Raw genomic sequence first — 16269 nt, 5'->3', positions numbered from 1 at the left:
TTCTCCACTGAAGTCAGTAGACCTGATTTAAAATAAATATTTATAGCTGTGCCTTGTGAATGTAAAGTGCTTGTTGCTGAGAAATCCCCTGCTTAGCAAGTACAACTCCTCAGCTGCGGCACAAAGCGATGGAAAATCCGTGCCAGGAATGGCTCAGTACCCCCAGCAGTGCTGGCAGGAGAACAGCGTGTAGCCCTCAGGACACAACGATGTGATACAGAAAATGCAGTCTCTGAGCAGGAACACATTTTCATTACATTTAAGTTCTTCTGGCAGGCCGTGCCAGCTCCTAACTTTACATGCAGGAGTTGAGGACAGCTACAGTGTGTCTGTCTCCTGCCTATAAAAGCAGCACTGGAGAGAAGCAAGGCTCATTCTTTTTTTATGCAACACAAGGCTGCCATTTTCTCAAAATGAAAGCAAATGGGAGCAAATTATTTGGATTTTCTGACAAAAGCTGCACAAACACAACACCTTTAATAAAAACAGTTGATTCTTCTCATAATGCTCCTCTCTTCCTTTCCCCATGATCACAGGAGGCCCTGCTTTCTGCTTTCAGCTAGAGAACATCTTTATTATCCTTGCAGACAGTGAATAACAAGGCATTCATTTGAACTTAATTTTTTTTGGCAATAAGACTCGGGGAAAGAATAGGGACAAAAGAACCGGAGATGTCAGGAACAAGTTCTGCCTGTAAATACACGTTCAGAGTTCTCAGTTCCTTCTTTGATTAGAATGGGGACAGGCAGCCCTGAATTTTAAACAACTGAGTTATGTCTGTCATTCAGCTGCATTGTTTTTCCATGTTTTCCTGTCCTTTCCCTCCTTTCTTAGCTCGTGTAGAGCTGGGTTGTTTTTACCACCTTGGCCCAGCAATCCAATTATTTTCCCATCCCATGCTTAAAGAGATTATGTCTATTTGTCTCAAATATCTCATATATGACAACCTGGCAAAGCCACTTTAATAAAGAAGTGCTCTGGTGACTCCCAAGTATTCCCGGATTTGCAAGATCGGATTTTCAGGAAGGCAGGGGTTTGATGGATGAAATGAACGAATTTCTTCAATATATTTCAGGTGATCAATTCAAAAAAAAAAAAAAAAAAGAGGAAACATAAATCTTTAGCAGCTGGCAGCAGCTTCATAATTAAATCCAAAAAAAAAGATGGAAGTTAGAGAGGAGAATAACCAGAGATGCAGCTTCCAATGACACAGGGGAAAAGGCTTACTAGGCTGCAACAGGAAATTGTCTATCAAAATTAATTTAGAAAGATTTTCATATGATTAAAATTACCTGATGAGACTTACGTTTGATAAATTAGGAAGTACTTAATGACTCTCGTATTCTATTGGGAATTATTAACAACTAACTCGTGAAAAGATGAAACATGAGATTCGTGATAAAGATGTGGATGGAGGAAACGAGACTGACCTCACACTGGAGGTTTCATCTCTGGGTGGTTCCAACAAATGCCTGATTTGTTTGTTTTGGCAGCTTCGGGTAAGATGTTTTAGATTTTGAGTATTAGACAGGAATGGCAGTTGGAGAAGTGGAGAGTGAGAGGAAGCTCATTAAAATGGGTGGCAGTTTGTCCCTCAGCTTCAGTGAGCTCCAAACCGTGACCTGTGTGAAGGTTCAGCCTCTTGGGAGAGATCTGGCAGGTAGCTGGCAGGTGCCTTTGGGGTTTTTCCACATTCACACCCGAGTTTGGTTCTGCTCCAGCTGAATTCCATGGCTTTACTCCTGAGGGCTACAAGGTTAATCATGATCTTATGTGCATCTGTGGGTTAGGGATGCAATGACTTCATTCAATATAAAAGCCATGTTTTAAGGTAAAAGGGAAAATATACCTCATTTCAGCGAGGGATATAATGGGAGAAATCATCAATCAGGAGTGTTGTGTGCCATCAACTCCACTTGGGATACAATTATGTTTTCCCTTTCATACAGGCAAATGAAGAGACAGTGAGTTATGTCCATTATTTCTTTTGAAAAGAAAGTTTTGAGAGGAAAAAATCTTGAAATGTTACTTATTTGTGGTCTTTCCTCAGTGTCAGAAAAAGTCTAGTTCATCCAGAAATTTGTTAGAAAATATAGATTTTATACTGGAATAGGCCTCTCCTAAACCAAATAAAAATGCCATTCTTCATTCCATAAACATCTTTTCTTATAGCTTCATCCAAAAACTATTAAATCAAGGAAAGGCTCAATCTCCTTGCCAGACATTGTCATTATGACTTGCAAGCCCACTGTTTTTTCAGAAGAGAGAACCAAATTTCAGTCCTTGTTGCTTGGTTACAGCCCCTCCAACCCTCTTGGAACCCATGGGTTTGTAACACCTTAGAGAAGCAGCCATCTATAGTTTTCACTTCAATTATTTATGCAGCTGGTTGTTGATTCCTTTTTGTCTGGTGACCCCGATGAAATGTTTCACTCACTCTGCTCTCCTCCTGCCCAAGGCTTTATTCTGTTGTCCTTGGCTTTTCCCTGGGAATGCTCTCCAAGTCCTACCAGTGGGAGTCAAATACTCTCCTGCAATCCTGAATGGGCAGGACAAAAAGAAATGTGTTGCCTGGGTAACTCAGCAAAATAACCAGTTAGTCTGAGTGAGTGTGCCTGCTTATCTGCTGGGGCTCAGCTGAGCATTTGTGCATTAGAAGTGTGTTCCTTTTCTAGAGCCATGCACATCAGACCATTGAAATGTCCCAAGAAATTCTCTCTTTCTAACTGACTCATCCAACATGAATGCCCTGGATCCCTGGATATGTTCAAACCAGGTAAGATCAATGTAGAAGTTAACTTTTTGCTGGTGCTGAAGTGTTGTCACATTTTTAGGTCTGATTTTACTGGTGACATCAACCTAATGGTTTGACATCACCAGTATGTATCGAGTTAACACCAAAAAAAAAGGATTTTACATAAAGAACATAAAATTACATCAACAAACTGATTTATCCCTGAATCAGAAAAATGTTATAATAGAGTAATGTCTTTTAAGTATTCTTTAACAATGATTAACAAAATGTCAGCTCAGAAACTCAGGCAGTAAATGCAGACTTTAAAGCCACACTGCTCATCCAGTCTGGTCTTAACGAAGTCAGTGGCTGGGAATCCTGTGTGAATGCTGACCCCGGGCACAGGAACAGAATTTCTGCTACCACAGTGCCAGGATTTCATGGTCTGAGCATCTCAGTTATTGCTGTATAAAAGGAGGAGGGATAATATTATTTCCTCTCTTCCTAGTCTTTGTCTGTCTGCTCTGTTCAATTAAAGCACAAACTCTCTGGAGCAAACTTTGTTTTCCTGCCTTTCTCTGGTGCCCAGAACAACAGGGCCTCTGTGGCCTACAGCAGTGAGAATAATTGAGATTATTTCTGTCATTAATCAGACCTCAGGATGAGCCAGATTCTGCCCAGTTCCTACAAATTTCGTGGACATGCAGGGAAGTGTCCAGTGGGTCAAATGTAGATGTGAGAGACCCATGGCTGAGACTGATGCCCACCCTGTATTTACCCAATTCAAAGAAAAAATTACTGGTCAAAACTGGATAAAGTGGGAAAAACAATTTCTTTCTTGGAGAGCTGGGACAAGCTGCTGAGTTTCTTGTCAGAAGCACATTTTTATGGGCAGGTTGTAAAGATCTGAAAAATAGTGTTTATAATGGAAAGGCTGACACCATGTAAAATACATCGTTCCTCTGAAATAGCACAGAGATAATTTTTCATGGGCTTTATGAGGAATGCATTTGCCATAAAAGATCTGAAGCCCATTAGGCTGTGATGGAGACCAATACCTTTCATTTTATAGACAGAGGAAAAATGGTAAGTAGAAAGGCCCCAAATTATAATCTTGTTTGATTTAGATATTAATTTCTTTATTCTTAGCAGACAGAGAAATGATACGCTCAAGTGACCTGATGAATCTCTTAATACCCCGTCCTCGCCCACCCCGTAATAAACTCAGTTTTAGCACATAAAGTTTTAATGAAACCTGTGTGGAATGTCTACTTTGTTAAATTTCACATAACGATCTGTCAATTCAACATTTGGAACCACAAAATGCCTTTGCATAGAGCTGAAATTCTCTAATTACCATTATTCCCCTCGACTTTACTGGCACAGGGAAATTTGCCAGCAGAATTTCTAAGAGAAGGTTTTGGAGCTTTCAGCCACCATTGGGGAAGCACAGACCTTTCTGTAGAGAAAGATCTTATAATGATCAGCCTTTGTAATGACCAAAAAGAAGAGAAAAGAAAAATGTGAAGGAAAAGGAGGATAAGCTGAAAGGTAGAATTCTAAACCACAGAGGTTTTGACTATATGACATTTCCAATTGAATATCCCCAGGCAGAGGGGACTGTGTACTTTTTCCACATTGCTTTTAATCTATTTATCCCCTCTTTTTTCAGTACAGAGCCCAGGAGCTCAAGTGAGGAAGGAGCTGTGTCTGTGGTGTGGGAGTTGCAGATCAATAGGGCACGATTTACAGCTCCATTATAACTTTCCACTAAAACCTGGGTCCCGTCGCTACTGGTGGAGTTTAAAAGCCATCTGTGAACTTCAGCAGGGACTAACCAGGGCCCATAACCATACTGGGCTGCTGCAATTCCATCCTGGAACCCTGCCAGCATCTGCACTTTGTCTGGGTGAACCAAACAAAAATCACTCAAACTCGTTTCGAAGAGAATAATTCACTGGGCTGATTCTCAGAACCTGCAGCTTTAATGTTTTAAGAAAAATATAATATAAAAACAGACACAAACCTGACCTGTTGGTTCCCACCAAGAGAAGGATCTCCTGTTTGCATTTTCAGCTGCAAACTCGAAGAGGGAAGCCTGGAAGGTTTTCCTAAAATGGCTGAGCACGTTCAAATGAGGCAAGCACACCCAACAGAGTGAAGAGGTGCTCGTAAAGAACTTTCCTGAACATTACATAAAGTATGAGCCTCTTTAAGTATTTTCTTTTCATCCACAGTTCTTGGATAAATTAATAAGGCATTTAACAAGCCATTAATGAAGCAGGAGATCTTTTAGGCAATGAAAGTATGAACTTCAAGTGGACAAAACTGTGAAAGCAATTGGTGAAAGTGAAGTCGCTGGAGCGAGCAGACCAGAGATTCAGCTGGATGATCACATATCTTGCTACAGGTATCACCAACCTATCTTTAGGCACCTTCTGGAAAAACAGTTCACTGATACCAGCTCGATCAGCCCAGGAATTTGTTTGATGTGCTTAAGAGACTGGTAACAATAGCTCCTAACGTGACTGCGTTGCGAGGTGACAGTGTTTCCTTGGAGACAGTGAATCCATCCAGCCCCGCCAGGATCCCGGCAGGTTCCCCCCTCTCCAGAGGCCGGAGAACTCCCTCCCTGTGCCGGGGCAGAGATGGGAAGATAAGCTCTGCCTGTAGACAAATAGCCTTGTGCAAGATGTGAGGATTTTATGCAGCAGCGAGACATGTCTGAAAGGTAGGAGGGTGCAAGGAGACATGAACCTGTAGTCATTGCACAGCTGGCTTGACATGCTTTGACAACGAAGATAGAGTTACAGGATTGAGTGTCTTCTTAAAATGTACCAGCCTGTATTGCTAATGGAGATTGTTGTGCAGAGAAAACAGGAATTCAAACGGGGTTGTTTTTCTTGGTCTCATTGCCTGATCGCTGAAAGAAAAAAGCTGTCCCAACAAAAATGTTGAGTTTGTTATGAAAAGATGTGAAAGGCACATGGAGTGAGATGTGGGCTTTGTATCGTTGCAAGTTGGATCCATGAGGAAAATGTTAGTTAATATGCTAGGAATGTATCATTATGGTGATAGGACCTAATTAAGTTAATTATGTCTTTGGGGGGGCAATTTTATGAAGCATAAAGCAAGATAATTGATGCTACAGCTATCAGCAAGGATGCTTTGTAGCTGTAACTTACAGGTGTGTTTGTCACTAAATTATGCTCAAAGGAACCGCTTCAAAATGTTGCATATTGTCTCATAAAACTCCTATAAAAATAATTGAAAGGTAATAGAGCATGCAAACACTATGTCCATATCTTCTACTATCCTAAGTTCAGAGAGTTCTCATAATAAATGTTTGCATACAAGCAAAGCTGCTCTGGAGCAGTAAATTGTGTGCTTTTGCAATGAAGCACAGCCTGAGTTCTGAGTTTGCCATCCTTTAAATACTTCCACAAATTGTGTCAGGAAGTTAACCCTGCAGTTCATTTATGTGGATGATTTTGGCATTTGCCATTGACTGGGACAATGGAAATAACTGGGTGTTTGGAACCTGGGAGCAAATATTTATTTGTGCAAGTAGTTTGGGCAGATCCAGAACCAGCTCTCTCAGAGCCTATGCAAAATCAGCAGCTCTGACCTAGTGATAACAAATCTTTGCTTTGGGAGGATTTATTGCTCTTTTCTTAGTTTCTTTAATTTGGATTTTTTTTTTCTATTTCTTAAAGATGATCTTAACACACACTTGGTTTGGTTCCTTTAGAATGGTCCAAGTTTTCACTTCCATAGTAGCAGGACTGAACAAACTTTGCTGCTAAATCAGAACCTGACCACTGAGATCAACCACCTGGGAGCAGGGGCCTTCCCATCAGATATGGGCTGTGATTTGGTGGGATGTAGCAAGCACCACAGGAATTCTGACTCTGGATATGTGAAGAGTTAGTATAAATATCCCTACTACTTGTTCCCAAGCCTTTTATCCAGGGCATTTCAGATCTATAGGAAAAGCAGAGAAAGCTAAGCCTGCTCGAGGATGCTGATTCCTGAAGAGCAGCCAGGGATAAGGCTGTGGGAAGCTAGACCAAACCCCAAAACTGCTTGAAAGGCTGGGACAAAAAGCCTTTCAAATCCCAAATGCAAGAGTTTGCTTAAAACCTCCTTTATCTTTGCTCCTCTTTAACTGAGCTTCCCATTTTCTGTGCAGCAGAGCTGAACCTGTGCTGGAGAGTCTCAGATGTTTGTTTGTCGAGGCTGCTGTTTTATCAGGAGAAAGGAGTCCTTTGGCTGACAATCCTTTTTTAACAGCCAAATATCTAAAATGTACCCAGGAGGGATTTTTCACTCAGTTTTTCACTCAGTGTCTTTCACTGGTGTCATTTCAAAAGTAGCTCAGCTTTAGCTCTTCAAAGTCTTTTGTGGGCTTTTAATGTATCCTGCACTTAAAGGCAGCTGGACTCAAATGTACTTGCACTGCAGTCAGGAAACTTGGAGCATTCTGGGCTCCATGGAAATGTGGCCAAGGTGTCAGGGAGAGGAGAAGCATTTCACAGCCACACAGCTGATACTGACATCTTGGTAAGGTGGGACTTTGATCAGGGAGCTCAGCAGTGCACGATTTTCCAAGGTATGGCCTGATATCTCCTCAGTCATGTTCTGAAAAATGCAGGAGCTGTTCTGTTCTCATTCCTGACAGTTTGCAAAACATTTCAGACACTGAATTCCTCACTGGGACTTCCACTGAGGAGAATACATAAAATACAAAGGGTTAGCTATGAGTGCTTCCAGTCACCCCACAGTCTGTGCTCCCTCTTGTCAGTTCACATGGAGCACTCCAGACTTCAAGGTGCCTGCAAAGAATTGTTTGGTACAATTTTGTGGGGTTTTCTTTAATTATTGAGATTAAAAAAATGTTGTACCTGGATTTGGTGTCAGTGGCAAAGCTGTAGCCATGACAGGAACTGGACTGAGGGCCAGCCTCAGCAGTTAGAAGCTGGTCACACCAGGTTTTTTCCCCCCATTACCTTTTGAAGTTTCCTTTCCAAACTCCATAATAGAATTCTTAAAATACAGTCAGGTACCTCTGCTTAAAAGACATCATAAATACTCCCCCACACCCCCCAAAAAGAGGGGGAATGGAAGAATGCAATTTCCACAGAGGGTTTCCATTAGTGAAATTAATTCTTCTCTCCTAAGAATTTAGGTCTATGATTTATGATAACCACCAATTTCTCACTGCAGGCAAAGTGAGAGGAAATGACTCAGCCTGGACAGACATCATGAATCTAATTTTTTTCCCCTTAATGCTTGACATAATCTAGTGTGCTGCTCCCAGAGGTGTCATTGGAGATTCATATCCAGCCGAAGGGCCTCACAATCAAGGCAGGAAATTTTGTTCCTTTCATGTATTGTGCGATCTGTAATTGCTTGGAATTGCATCCTGCCTTGTTCCTTGCCAGTCCTTTTGCATCAATTTTGCAGCAAAGCAGGAAGGCAAACAAAGCAAGGGAGAGAAAAGCTGTGTGGCACTTGCCCCCCCCCCCCCAAAAAAAAAACCTTCTGTGACATAATGTGGGGATCCAGCTGGTGCTTATTAAACTCAGGCAGTTTTGAGGTGAAAGATGTTTCTTTCTGTCACTCTTTCCCATGGAAATCTCACTACCCACCTGATTGGGGAAGTCGTATCCATCTCACTTTTTTTTCTGGAACTCTGTGTTTTATTTGCCATCAGCAATACAGAATTCTGTGAGTGGGTTTTCTGCTGGGAGATCAGGATAGATATCATGTTAAATGGTTCAGCTAAAATGTTTTATCCCACATTTCCAGGGACTGGGAGTGTATATTCCTGTCTCAGCAGAGGAGGTAGTATCTAGCTGAGAGGAAGGTAGGTTTTGAAAAGTCTTGCAGTTATAAATAGTCATTTGAATACATCTTAAAAGATCACTTCCAAACTGAGAAGAATAACAGACCTTTTCTTAAACACAAAAAAATTTCTACATATTTCATATCCAAGATAGGACTAAACAAGAATTCCCAGCACTCTTTTATTTTTCTGGCCTTTTTTTACCATTGACCCAATGTAAATTCTCTTTTCACGAGGTTGCTGTGTGTGAACTCCTGCTGCTCTGTAACACACACACCCCACAAGGGTTTGTTTGCCTTGGGGTGACCTCAAAAGTGTCTCAGTAAATAGCTGTTGTTTTCCAAAATGCTGAGCTCACACAGCTTCCTCGAAGCCACCTGCAGTTCATGGGGGCTGGTTTGGTCCCATTAAAACCCTGCCACGAGGCACGAAGGGAGGAGAGCTGTTCCTCAGAGCTGTTCTTGCACAGTTGCAGTGAGGTCAGCAGGACACATCTCCTCAGGAGGGTTTGCCAATAATCTCTAATTGTACGTTTTAACCAATGTTCTATTTAGCCTGTCTGCTACTCTCACTATGAGAGCTTCTTTGCCTTCCTCTCCAAACCATTTTAAAGCTGCATTTTTATTCTGTAGTTCTGCTCCTGACTCCAGTTGTTTTATGATGCTGACTGACAGCTGAGACTCCCTGGCAAGAGCTCCCTGAGCCTGTACAGCAAACAGCAAATTACAGTGCTGGGTGCACACCCTGACTAAATTAAATCATTGTTTTCAAGTATTCCGTGGTAAATTCCTAAATTGCAGCTGCCAGTCTGCAAGTTCTTGAGTCCCTCTGAAGCACAATTAGAGCAATTGCACCATTTGGGGTATAGAAAATGTGCTTTTGGAAGTGTTCCTAGGCAAGCAAAGCACACAAACACACAACTTCAAGCTGAAGGTTGGACTTGATAACCTTGGAGGTCTTTTCCAGCACTAATGATTCTATGATTTGAGCACTCTATTAAACAAAGTTCAGCTTTTCTCTGGCAAATACCTGAGATTCCCCTGGAACCTATTCAAGAGATTAAAATAAATATACTAATATTAGTAAAATAATTAATTAAAACTCATGTACAATGGAATAAAATAAGTGACTGAGGTATCTTTTCACCCAACCTGGATCCCTAAAAGCAGGGCTCTCCTGGGTAGAAGGGAACACATCAGGCTGCTGAACAAGTTCAGCTCTCAGTTTTCTCCAAGACTCAGTTTTTCTAACAAACTGCCAGTAAATTCCTCTTTCTGATGTTTGGACATATCTGTGAAAGCGTCCTGTGTGCAAAGAAATGCTGCTCAGGTGAGAGGTGAGGGGATTGCCCATGATTTGGCCTCAGGATGTGGCTGTTGCCTTGCTGGCAAGTCCTACCCTCCCTGACCTGTTCTGTACTTTCTGCAATTATTTTCTGTAATTATTAAACAAAACCAATAAAATTTGCATTTCTCTGGACAGAATCTACACTGGCTTAACATCTCCTCTCTAGTTCCTCAGGTCTGACTACAAGCAATCAAAAGTTCAAGTCCTATCCCACCTGCTGCTCCATCCTTAGTGATGCACGCAATATTCCGTCGGGTTTATCCCAAAACAGAGGAATCCTCGGGCAGAACTGGGATTCCAGGCTACCTGCCCCAGTAAGTGCTGGATTTTCCAGTCTGATTGCAGGTTTGTAGAAAAGAGACATTGACAAAGAGGAGCTAAGGCAGAACCTCTTCCTCCGCTTTGAAGTGGTTTTTGTCCACCTCCTTTTATCTTCCAAAACTGCAACAGAATATAAACAAGATTCTATTCTATGGGGTCAGCTGTGGCAGGGGGTTTGCCTCAGCCTTTGAGCTCTGTGCACCAAACTGATGCCATGGGCAGGTGGGTAATGAGCCCTGAAAAGGCTCTCTCCAATATTTGAGCCAATTTATTGGAATAAACCAGGATGAGCTGTGGCAAACTCCGCTTAACTGTGAATTCCCACAGCATTTACCAGCTCCTGGATATGGCTCTGACTGGAGGGATTTCTGCTGCAATAAGGCCAGAAAGTAAGAGAAAATACAATGTCAAAAACCTCAGGAACTTTTACTGATTCTTTTATATCTTTATTTTGCTTTTTTTTTTTTAAGCTTCCTTCTGACTCCTTCAAGTATCTTGGCTGGTGTGACATAGAAGAACACAGTGTTCAGGGAAATCAGCTCCACTGTCCCCGAGTGAGGGAAGGTAAAGACCAAAAAGACACTTTGACATTTCAGCCCTAACTCTATTTAGTCAAACAGTGCATCCTTAAAAGTTAGGAGCTTAAATCATGGAGTTTGCCATTCATTTGAAAAAGGGCAGGATTTCATCCCACAGTGTCCATGCTTGCTTTTTTTATTTCATCATTATGAAATGATCCTTTGTAATTTCAAAAATGAGAAACAACTGCCAGAACTGCAAATTGAAGAATTTTAGTTTTAATGTGGTGCTGATTACTTCTCTCAAAAGTTCATTAACATTTGAATGTTCAGGATGCAGTAGCCATATGCCAAAGAGCCAAACAAGAAAGCAAGAGGGAAACTCTGTCCTGCAAACAGTGTGTTTTAAGACAATTGTCTCAATTTCTATCTATTGACACACTCAAGAATAGAGTATGAAAGATGGGTTTTAAAATCCAGTATTTGCATGTTTGGGAGTAAACAGTGGAAAATTTCCAGCCTGCCCTTGCGTTAATTAGGAATTTGAAGATGTCCATAGCTCTGAACATTTCATTAAGACTTTAAGTCTCCAGTGTGTGTCTGTCTTTCTACAAATGAGGTTTGAGTGGGGCTGTTGGTCCCAGCTGCAGTCGTTGTCGCTGCTCTGGAAGCTGCAAACGTTTTCCTTTCTCAGGCCAATCAAAGGCTAACTCACAGCATGGGAAGGAATAAGAAGGATTTTAGAACCCAGATCCTTATGGACAACCCTTCAGAAATAGTTTTCATTCTGAGCTGTAGCAGATCTGTCATTTACCAACCATGCACAAAATCATCACGACTGTAGATTGCTGGCTGAATTACAGGCCTGGAAATGGTAGAAAAATCTTCACAGTAATTTATATCTCAGAAGCCTGGAAACTTACACACCTATAATATTATATCTATTTCTTAATTACAGAATCTTCCCCGCAATATATATATATATTCTCCCAGCAAGTGACTAAGTGCCAGTTCTGTATCACATCCTTAACTGTAACTCTTTCTCTCTGACCAGGGCCCTCAGAAGAAGAGCTGTTTTTCAGAAAAGAAGAACATACTTTGAAAAAAAGAAAACAAGTAACTGACACAGAGAAATGGGAAAAGAGACTGCAAGAGAACTGGGAAAACTGTGCTGTAAAACTTTCTCATTAACATTTTGTACTGGAGTTGTAAAGAAGCCAAATAATGATGTGCTGGCTGCTCACTGCATTTAATAGGTTTAAACCTGGTCTAAGGAAGGTGTCCCTGGCTAAGGCAGGGGGTGGAACTGGATGAATTTTAAATTCCCTGCCAACTCAGACCATTCTGTGAGGACTCTATGAATATTTATATCTGGCTGCTGCACAGCACTTTGGTGCCAGATGAGTTTAGAAGCCAAACCCATAAACCACGATCACTTGGTCCTGCTCCCTCTCCCCACACACACTGGTAACCCCTCTCACAGAGGAAGGAGGGGCTGGACACTAAAATTCATGCTTGAGAGATGGTTTCTTTCTTCTTTACTTTCAAAGAATTATGGAGTCCATCATTCTGAAATGAATTTGGCACTTGGTACCACCGTTACAAGAGCAGCAGCATAAAATAATATATTCTCATTTTAACTACCTCTGACTAATTCTATATTTAATTATATAGTTATTACAAAGCAAAGGGGGAAAAAAAGTGCTTTCTTTTATTTTTTCCTTTCCAGGAGTTGAACCTTTCATTCCAGGACCTGGGTGATCTTTACCAGGTGGAAAACTTCAAAAGAATCCTCAGAAGATTAATTCGGGTGGAAAAGCTTTGGTTGGTGGACAATTCTTTGACAGACCTAAGTGCCATAAGGTTGCCAAGGTAGACAAATTGTCCTGTTTCTATTTTTATCTAATATGATAGAAATCAAAATTTGACTTAAGTGACAGCTGGAGCAGGCTCTTGAGAACTGCCAAATCTGCTCTTTTGGGGGGGATTGGATTGGGAATCCATCAGTTTATTGCTATTCTGAGTTCATGTCATCCCTGGGCTGCAAATATCCAGTGAGGAGATCAGATGATGTGCCCTTTATTCCTGGGGGATAATTAATGAGTCTTGTCAAGTTCAGGGAGATCTGTGCCAAAAGGGGAAGTTGTTGAGCACAGAAGGAAACTCTGTGAAGAAATGGTGGAACATGACCCAAGCAGAGAGGCCAAGCATGACCATGACAACTATAAATACATTTTATAATCCATCTGTTGCTACTCTGCTGTTGTGTGTTTAGGGGTATGGAGAGTTGTTATACTGAGGACAGGAATAATGATGCATCTATTGTACACCATGAAGTTGGGAATATGAAGTGCAGGGATCTGATCTGGCAGTCCATGATTAGGCAAAACCAGCACAAATGTAAAACTAGCGTATAAAACCCACCCCTGTTGTTGGGATTCTGTCCCAGATGTGATAGTGATGCCATACACTTTGTACTTTACAGATGCAGGGAGCTAAATGTAAATAAAAACCACTTTACATCCTTCAAACAGCTGCCAAAGATCCCTCAGATTCAGCACTTATCTCTCGCTGAAAATAACATCGCGACCCTAAGTGGGATATCAGACTTCAGATCCACTCCACTCGAATCCCTCGTACTCAAGAGGAATCCCTGTGAGTTCCAAGAAAGATACAGACAACTGTAAGTCTGACCTTCTCAGGGCTAACAAAAGTGATGAACACAAAAATGTGTTTGTCAGAGAGTTTAAAAGGAATAAGATCTCAAATCCAACCAGCTTTCTAAAGAAGCTTTTCGTTTACCCATGGTTTCAACTACCTGAAATGCTTCAGGAACATGGGTTAGTGAGCCATTATGTGATAAAAGTCCCAAAATATTCAGAAAGTGCCTATGATGCTTTTTAATGGCATGACTGGCAGTCCTGGAATGGAACTAAGTCCATGGATCAAGTTTAGAGACAGTGAGCAGGGCAGATAAATTAGATTGCCTTTTATTAATAGAAACTACCTATTACTCAAACTCTCTTCAGTCTCATTGTATCCCTGGTGGATTCTGCAAGGAGCCTAAATTGCATTACATGTCAGAGGCAGAATCAGGAGGATGTCTTGAAAGATGGGAGCAAAAGTAGGAGAAAATTAGGTTCCCTTCGTTTGATTTTTCCGGATTCCCTCCTGTCCCTGTGGCAGGGCTGTGGAAGCTGCTCTGCCTCGAACAGCCCCTCAGTGAAGATTGTGTTGCAGGCTTTGGGGTGTGGTGGAGACTTAACAGAGCAGCCTCAGACACTGGAAATGGAAATTCAAATCCAAGGCATTACAATCCTAGCAAATGCAGGAGAATACAATCTATTCTAAGTCTCACTCTTAGAAAATCTGCATGGTTGCATGGTTTTCCCCCCTACAAACACAGCCCAGTGTTGATATTTTAAAGATGAACCTTGCAGGGTGTGTCTGAGATGGGATACATCTCTTCCCATCGCTTCCTGGGAGGGGGGAAAAAAGAAAGGAGAAGTTTAAAAAAAGTGTTTAATGCAACTTTCTGAGTTTCCAGTATGTTTTTCCTTTAGTCTAGTGGGCATCCCCTTGGCAGTGTGGTGGTGCTGATGCTTTCCAAAGGCCTGGAGGCAAATATCAGCATGGAAGTGAAGTATATTTTAAAGGATGGATTTCACATTTTATGTGCATATCAAAGGGTCCAGGAGAACAAAAGCAGAAAAACACCTTTTAACAATTCCTAATTGTGCTTCTGCTCTCAATCTGCCAGTTCTTAGGGCAATTAAATATTGGTATTATTTGGTATTATTCTGGTATTATGTTCATTCTCAGGGTTGGAAGACAGATTCTTTAAGTGCTTTATTGAGTCTGAGAATATAAAAGTGGTGCAACAGAGTGAATCTGAGAGTTTTAATTAGCTCTTTATCAGATAAATTCTGCAACAAATGACAAATCAAGATTTCCAACAACCCAAATGTATTTTAGATATGTTTGAATCTACTGGTTCTTTTTTATCGCATCTGTTTTCTCAACATTTCCCAAGATTATTTAATCTCAATTTCTATTTTTTCTTTTGTCTCTCTTTAAGTGTATTCTCCAATTTGCCAAACCTGAAAATACTGGATGGTATCCCAAAACTGCCAGAGGACTGTTCCCCCCCCGATGTCAGGTTTTTTTACAGGATGTGTACTATACTCTAGCACTGTATTTGTGTAGGATCACAACTGTGCTACAACCACCTTGCTTAAAAGACATAATAAATCCTGCTTATGGAAGTCCTTTTTTTTTTTTTTTAATTTTTCTGGCCAAAGAGATATTGAAACAGAAATATAACATTTTGGAGTGCATTTGTGATAGCACAGACTTCAAGTAAGTATGGATATGGATATGGAAATAAGACACAATGGTATGCTGAATATCATGGGTTTGTTGTATTAAAAATATTGTGTGATTTTCTCAACTAGGAACTCAGTGTAGACAACACCTCACAATTACTAACTTCTACTGCATTTAAGTAAAACACATCCAAGTTCAGACCCCAAGTTCACTGTGGGAAATGACACAGGGATGAACACCCAAAGAAAAGGAAAACAAATCCCACAACTGAATAAAAGAACCCACCCAGGTCCAAGTGCTCTTTAATGAACTTTGTACGTGGGAAAATCTGAGCCACCCCAATCATTCTGACCCTTAGAAACAAAAAAATAATAATTAAAGAAGGTCTTGCTGTGGAGTTTGGTGTGGCCAGAGAGCACTGGGGAGGTAAATTGTGAAAAGGAAAGGAGTCTTTTGACTCACTGCTGGCATTGTTTAGGGATGTCCTGTTGCTTAATAGAGGATCCTCAAAGCAAAGCCACAGGAGGGAAAGACCTGTGGAAGCCGAAAAGGGATTTGTAAGGGCTCCCAGGAGATCTGGATGCAATTATCTTTGAGAGGTATCTGTCCTTGGCTTTGACTGATTTGCTGTTCAATTTTAGGGTTTTTTTTCCCAACCAGCACACAAATAGCTGTGCCACCAATGGTGCAGGGGAAGAATGACAGAGTCCTGGGAACGAAGACAATTAAGAGAATTGCCTGATTCCAGAGACATCAATAAATTCTCTGCTGTGTGTTGGCTGCAGGGGCAGGTTGGTTCAGTTGCAGGGAGGAGGAATGAGAGCTCAGCCCTGCAGGGCTCTGCAGTGCCATGACTTAGCAGCAGAAAGGTCACACAGCAGCTCTAACATCTGTACTGCATCCAGGCAAGAGAAATCACCAGCTTGGAAAGTTTCCAGGCTCTCCCTTAGGGCTCTCCTTACCTCTCCCACAGCTTAGCAGTCAAAACTGGTGATCAAAATATTGCATGAACTAAATCATAAGATTCTGAAGGTATTGCAGGGTCTAGCTCAGAGGATTTTCTGCAGCTGTGACAGGAAAAGGCAATGGAGCACTGCAAAGAGATGTCAGCTTGATGGTCGCTCTCAGGAAATATTCTTGAAATTCAGAGAAGCAGAGCAGTATTTACATGCTCA

At 41.3% G+C, this 16269-nt stretch overlaps 1 protein-coding gene across 1 annotated transcript; it reads left to right on the top strand.

Moving 5' to 3' along the window:
* Positions 1-1379: 1379 nt before the first annotated feature.
* Positions 1380-15033, top strand: LOC125330916. The gene is made up of 8 exons (XM_048314667.1): positions 1380-1499; positions 5041-5144; positions 10096-10243; positions 10721-10814; positions 11823-11941; positions 12498-12640; positions 13254-13451; positions 14847-15033. The coding sequence occupies exons 1-8, from the start codon at positions 1380-1382 to the stop codon at positions 14956-14958; spliced, it is 1038 nt and encodes a 345-aa protein (XP_048170624.1). The 3' UTR covers positions 14959-15033.
* The last annotated feature ends 1236 nt before the right edge of the window (positions 15034-16269 follow it).

The sequence above is a fragment of the Corvus hawaiiensis genome, chromosome 10 (genome assembly GCF_020740725.1).
Source record: "Corvus hawaiiensis isolate bCorHaw1 chromosome 10, bCorHaw1.pri.cur, whole genome shotgun sequence".
Taxonomy (NCBI): Eukaryota; Metazoa; Chordata; class Aves; order Passeriformes; family Corvidae; genus Corvus; species Corvus hawaiiensis.
Note: the sequence above shows the minus strand (reverse complement) of the source record. Positions and strands in the feature narration are given on the sequence as shown.

Excerpts from the sequence above, each read along its gene's own strand:
- LOC125330916 (XM_048314667.1), top strand. The coding sequence starts at position 1,380 with ATGAAACATGAGATTCGTGATAAAGATGTGGATGGAGGAAACGAGACT. Across the intron at positions 5,145-10,095 it reads GATCACATATCTTGCTACAG|TTCCTCAGGTCTGACTACAA; the intron begins GTATCACCAACC and ends TCTCCTCTCTAG. Across the intron at positions 10,244-10,720 it reads ATTCCAGGCTACCTGCCCCA|CTTCCTTCTGACTCCTTCAA; the intron begins GTAAGTGCTGGA and ends TTTTTTTTTAAG.